The 5,581-nt window shown below is 50.5% G+C and overlaps 1 protein-coding gene across 1 annotated transcript; it reads right to left on the bottom strand.

Annotated features, from left to right (window-relative positions):
• Positions 1–3,490: 3,490 nt before the first annotated feature.
• Positions 3,491–4,246, bottom strand: J4E78_010090 (uncharacterized protein; the record flags this gene model as incomplete). Its single annotated transcript, XM_049370671.1, has 1 exon — positions 3,491–4,246. The coding sequence occupies one exon, from the start codon at positions 4,244–4,246 to the stop codon at positions 3,491–3,493; it is 756 nt and encodes a 251-aa protein (XP_049217693.1).
• Positions 4,247–5,581: the final 1,335 nt, after the last annotated feature.

The following is a 5,581-nucleotide window of genomic DNA, read 5'->3' on the forward strand; positions in this document are numbered from 1 at the left end:
TCCCACGCGAAGCTGCATGATCAGCCCATGAGCACAGGTCATTGGGCATACGAGAAGAGCGTCCGGGACAGCCCACTGGCTGGTAGGTGCCCAGCGCTTTAGACGACGACTTGTCTTCTTTTCCTTCCACGGTTCTCTTCACGCGTCATACGCTACGATGTTCTTTCCCTCTCCAAACCTTGCTGCGAACATGCATGAACCAGGTAGCGCGATATCCAGACTTCGGAACGCTATTATCGTCGACTTCGCCTCCTAGGCAGAACGCATATAGAACGCACGTAGGCGATGCCCGACGCTGGGATGCCCGCATGGCATGGCATAGGGAGCTAGCAACCGGTCCCGCGAGCTCGTACGAAGGAAAACGAGGATGCAGCGAGGAAACATGGATCTGCGGTGGGCTAGCGAGGCGGACTCATGGCTGTGGGAGCTCGCAGGCATGTATCCGAGTATATTCTACGGTCGGCTTCCTGCGTCTGTAGCGGAGGAAGGAGAGGAAGAAGAGGAAGAAGGGATGTTTGGGCGGAGATCGGGTCTTGGGCAGCAATAGTCTGAAGGTTTGTCGGTAAGGTATGACTCTTATCATTGTGCTGTACGGGCCAGGACCCGGGAGAACGAGCTCAGCCTCGTCATCGCATCGTGAGTCCGAACGCGTCGACAAGGCCTACTCCAACATTTCGTCATCGGGTCCGCATCTACGCCCAACATTTCATCCGTCACAAAAGCACATCATCAACGCAAAGCCCAAAGCCCAAGCTCTTCGAAGCTCAGTTCCCTTCCTGCATCGGCACCTTGCACTTTGCACCTTACATCCATGCGTTCTCTTCGCCCCAGAAGCACCAGGCACCCACCGGCCATGCAGCTCACGGTGTAAGTACCCGGCTCAGACCGGGCTTTTGCTGTCGAGTCTTTGGTCACACGACGCGAGGGATGCGATGGGGGTGCTTGCAGTGCCTGCGGTGCTTGCGTCGGAGAATTTATGTTGTGTTAGGGAGCTTGAGAGGCGAGGGTCGATGTTGTGTTACCGGTGTGTGGGGGGTAGTGAGAGTCGTTCACTTGGGTGATTGATCGCTTACAGCGCACGGTACGTACAGTATAGGGATGGAAGGGGTTTCGCGTATGCATACAATGAGATGATGAGAGAGATGTGGAAAGGGAAGGGGGTTTAGCAGACCTCGAATGTTTGTGAGGATGGTGAGCTCACAGTCTGCATGTGAAGATATGCACTAAGTTCTGGCAAGTGGCAATGACAGTTCAACTCGATGCAATTCGCATTGGATAGACGAAAATACTCTTTGCTATATATCTGCGTTTCTTGACCTCGATGGTGTTTATTTTCTGAGCTGGATGTGTGAACACGCTCGTTCTTTCCAAAGCATCAGCCGCTAAGCCCCATTCGGCCTAGTTTCTGTGACCGGTAAACACTGAGATTCTTGCCGCAAGCTGCACCTTTCTCCATAACAGCAAACGACTTGCGCATCGGTGCATCGTTATCGCGTAGGGAATATGAGTATCATGTTTGTTACAGTAATTAATTTACGCACAAACGCATGTTACCCTATGAGGGCGTCAAATTAACTTTCCAGTTATGAACCCGCAAGCGCGCATCGCCCACCACCTGAAGCATGTTTAGGCCAGCCACTTTCGCGCCTCAGGCTACCCAAAAGCGCTCAGCCTCCTACTCCGCCTCGATGCTGCAAAACATCGCAAAACCTTTGATCTTCTCTACAGCATGAGGGTCGCAGCCGTTACAAGTCGTTTTGCACCCCAGATCGCGTCTACATTTGTGCGGGACGCTCATCACGAAAGCCCATGCCTTCTTTGACAGCCTAACGAACATTCGCGCACAGTCTTATCGCAGCGATGGAGCTGCCATCGAAGGATGTGCGCTATACGCACACTCCACTGAATTTTAAAGACAAGGAGATACGCCTCATAACGATCGAACCAACCACCGACCCGTCGAGTCCTATTCACATCACTATTAAGAACGTCGATTTCAGTGAACACAGTGACGCACTCACTCGCCATCGCATAGAGTTAGCTCGGTGGGAGGCTCTCCATGGCAACGCCAGCGCAATACGAGATAGCCCTACGTATAACGCTTGCTTGCAAGGAACGATCGGTTTTGTCGCGGTGTCCTATACTTGGGGTCCTGAGTTGCCAGCACAAGATATACTTGTCACAAGTTCGGAATGCCAAGGCTGGCTTTCAATTCGCCAAAATCTCTACGAGTTCTTGAAGATCAGACGAGACTGGCTCTTTGTTCGGCAGAGCGTCGACGACTTCCTGGAGACGAGGCAAGGCCTTGGCTCGACTTCGTTTTGGATTGACCAAATATGCATCAACCAAGGACAGAATGACGAAAAGGGCCACCAGGTCAACCAGATGGCAGATATCTATGACGTAGCCTCCGTCGTCGAGGCCTGGCTAGGTTCCGGATTCGATGGAAGCAACGAGCTCGTGGACTTGATCATCTATGAGAGTGTCCTTTCCCGTCAGTCTCCACCGCCAAAGATCAGTGTGAGTGAACAGGAACTGCATACGTTGATTCCATCTTTGCGCCAGTTTGTAAGTCTTCCGTACTGGTCAAGACTTTGGATTACTCAAGAGATCGTGCTTGGCAGAGTTGTGCAAATACACATTGGCCCGAGGACACTCTCTTGGGACACCTTCTACCAGGGCTGGCTAAGATTAGAGAAGGCCTGGAATGGTCTACATGATGTGGAAAAGTTTGAAGACATGGAAACCAAAGAAGGCAAAGGGTTGTTCCGAATACACCAGATCCACTTGAACCGAGGTGATGCAGCCAAGGATTGGAATTCTGTTAGGCGATTGCTCCAGGGTACTGAATGCCAGAATCTGCGAGATCGAGTGTTTGGTATGATGGGTATGCTCCATCCGTCGCTCCGACTATACCCTGATTACTCCATGCACCCGCAAGACATTCTGCTCGAGCTACTCACTAAGCAGGTCGCGCTCGCATTTAATGACATGGACCTACACAGAAAGAGGAACGATTATTTTGTTAGAAAAGATTGCATTCGCACGGCAGCTAATTGGCTCCCACAACTCGACGGTGGTACAAGCCAGATCAACCCAAGATCTGTTCGCCATCATATACTCAAGATTGCGCCCTTGACTCCAATCGATCTGCGCTATGGAACTTCGAGAGTTACTCGTGATAGATTGGGAATGATACCGAATGACCCAATACCGTGGTGTCGACTCTTACTTTGGAAGCCATTTGAACCTGGCTATAAGTTTGAACGATCCTGCCGACTCAAGTATTACATATGGAAAGAAATACCAAACGAGCGGAACATGTTATGGCGAATTGTACGAGACCACAATCGATACGTCTACATTCCGAACAACACCACTATTTGAGGAGTGTATGTTAAACATGTTCACCAAGATTTATTTGCAGCATCGGATAGTATTGAATAGCCAGGAGTTCTTATGGGGACATGTCAATAAACCATCTAAGACCTTAGACATCCATCTTCCTCCTAATCCCCAACGTCTTCGCAAAATCCTTCTTGGCCTTCTTCGCCGGCCTGGACACCGGGAACTCCACATTCAGCGACTCTCGCGACAATTCAGACTCCGGCGAACATCTCTTCGCACCCTTGAAGACAGCGCGTGCGATCTCCGCATCTTGCGCATCCTCAACCTCCCTCGATGGCGCAAGAGTAGCCGCGGCGAATGTCGCATCAATCCCTTCTCTTCGTGCGTTCGCCGCTCTGATCTCATCCAACGCATCAGCGACAGCAATCTCGACCTTGGCGTCCTCAGTCTTGCGCTCCAGCGTCTCCATAGTCGCTTTGTCTTCACCTCCTTCAAGTCCCTCAGCTTCAAGACGATTTAAGCGCTGCTCTTCAGTATCTTTGGCGCGCTCATTATCTCTCCACGCTTCGTATTCCCTCTTCGCCCCGCTCACAATCTTGTAGTCCATGTTCTTGGGGTCGGTTTCGATGATGATTTGTGCGGCGCAGCCAGGGCACTTGCAGTGCAGAGTGATGATTTTGACACCAAGGTAATTTTCTGGCGAGATGTGTTTTGGGCTGTTGCGGAAGACTTTGCCTTTGGTGGTGTAGTGGCCACATGAGAGACATCGCATGCTGCGGAAAGGGCAGGCGAAGTTGACGACGGTGCGCGTGGGAGTTGAAGATTTCTTTGAGCGCACTAGTTTTGCTGGGTCAAAGTCGGCGGGATAGTACTTCTGGACGGTCTTGCGTTCGGCCATTGTCGCTTTGAGGAATACGCGAAGGTCTTTGGTGGCAGAAGTCTCAGCGAAAAGCGACCCAGGAGGTATTCGTGGTGTGCTGATGTGGAAAAGGTGATGTGGTTTTGAGGAATACGTGTGTGCTTTTGGTTGCAGAAGTCTTCGCGAAAGGAGACCCAGGAGGTATTCGTGGTGTGTTGTGTTGGGAAGATGACAGGAATTTGGACATAGACAGAGGATTTGGGTTCTCTTTTATAGGGGTAGAGAGAGCAGTAGCGTAGAGTGTAGTTTGGTCGAGCCCTTCGTATCGGACCAATGACGGATGCTCAGTTTCACGAACTCTACCATATATCATATGACTCAGAGATTTATAGAAATGGGGTATACATGATTTGTTCTCTAAGATTTATGTGGGACTGCAGGACGGAGATGTTCGCCTTTTTACAAGACAACCTTGGAACAGCAAAACGTAGCCTTGAGGTATTCGCTAAGTCCTACGTTGCACTTTGGTTATCCCAAACACCACAAATACCTCCCGGGTACTCCGTAGTCAGTGAGCTATTTGACGAATGTCGGCTTTTCGGCACACTCTTCATAACCTTGGTTCCACGGTCTGCTTGCCTTAGGCTACCTTTCTCGAGCGGATCGGACCCCGAGAATCCGCGATGGCCATCTCTGTTTTCGCAGCGCGTTCCACCTCATCACTCTCTGCGCGAAACACCGAGGTCCGCATTCCCCCAGGTTTTCTTTCTGCATATTCACTCGCATACGTTGTTCGAGAAGAGCGGAGACGGACACTTGTCCCGACATACTCTACTAACACGGCATACATTGGTCAGCATAAGCGCTTATTCTACCATCAAACTGGCAGCTTAGAACTGCTAGCGAGTAGGATAAATCTGTTGTAATTTGAGTATTACTAGAAGCGCACACTAAAACGCTACCTACGCAGTACAGAATCTGTTCAATGCCACCTTCTACAGGCATATTCTGAACCAGTCTGCAGCCTACATTAAGATAGAAACTTGCGAAGTAGGTAGCTTGAAATTAATGTAGTCGTCTGGGTGTTTAAAAGTTTTCTGGTACACCACTCTGGAGAGATACAGAGTCAGCTGTATGTTATTAAGTCGACGAGATTAAGAGGGTTGAAGGTCACCAGGCTGCATTACAATTTTATAAAGTGATATCCAGAGTTGATCGTGATGTCATTCAAACCGCCAGCAGCTATCTACAACTTACAGATAAGAATACTCCCCTCTACCTCCTCACCCCCTGTCTCCTCCTCCTCCACCCCCCATCCACCCTCCTCTATCCCCCACTCACCCTCCCCCACCCCCTGACACCCCTCCTCACCAC

Source organism: Alternaria triticimaculans (assembly GCF_023758025.1).
Source record: "Alternaria triticimaculans strain BMP 0046 chromosome Unknown scaffold_26, whole genome shotgun sequence".
Classification (NCBI taxonomy): domain Eukaryota; kingdom Fungi; phylum Ascomycota; class Dothideomycetes; order Pleosporales; family Pleosporaceae; genus Alternaria; species Alternaria triticimaculans.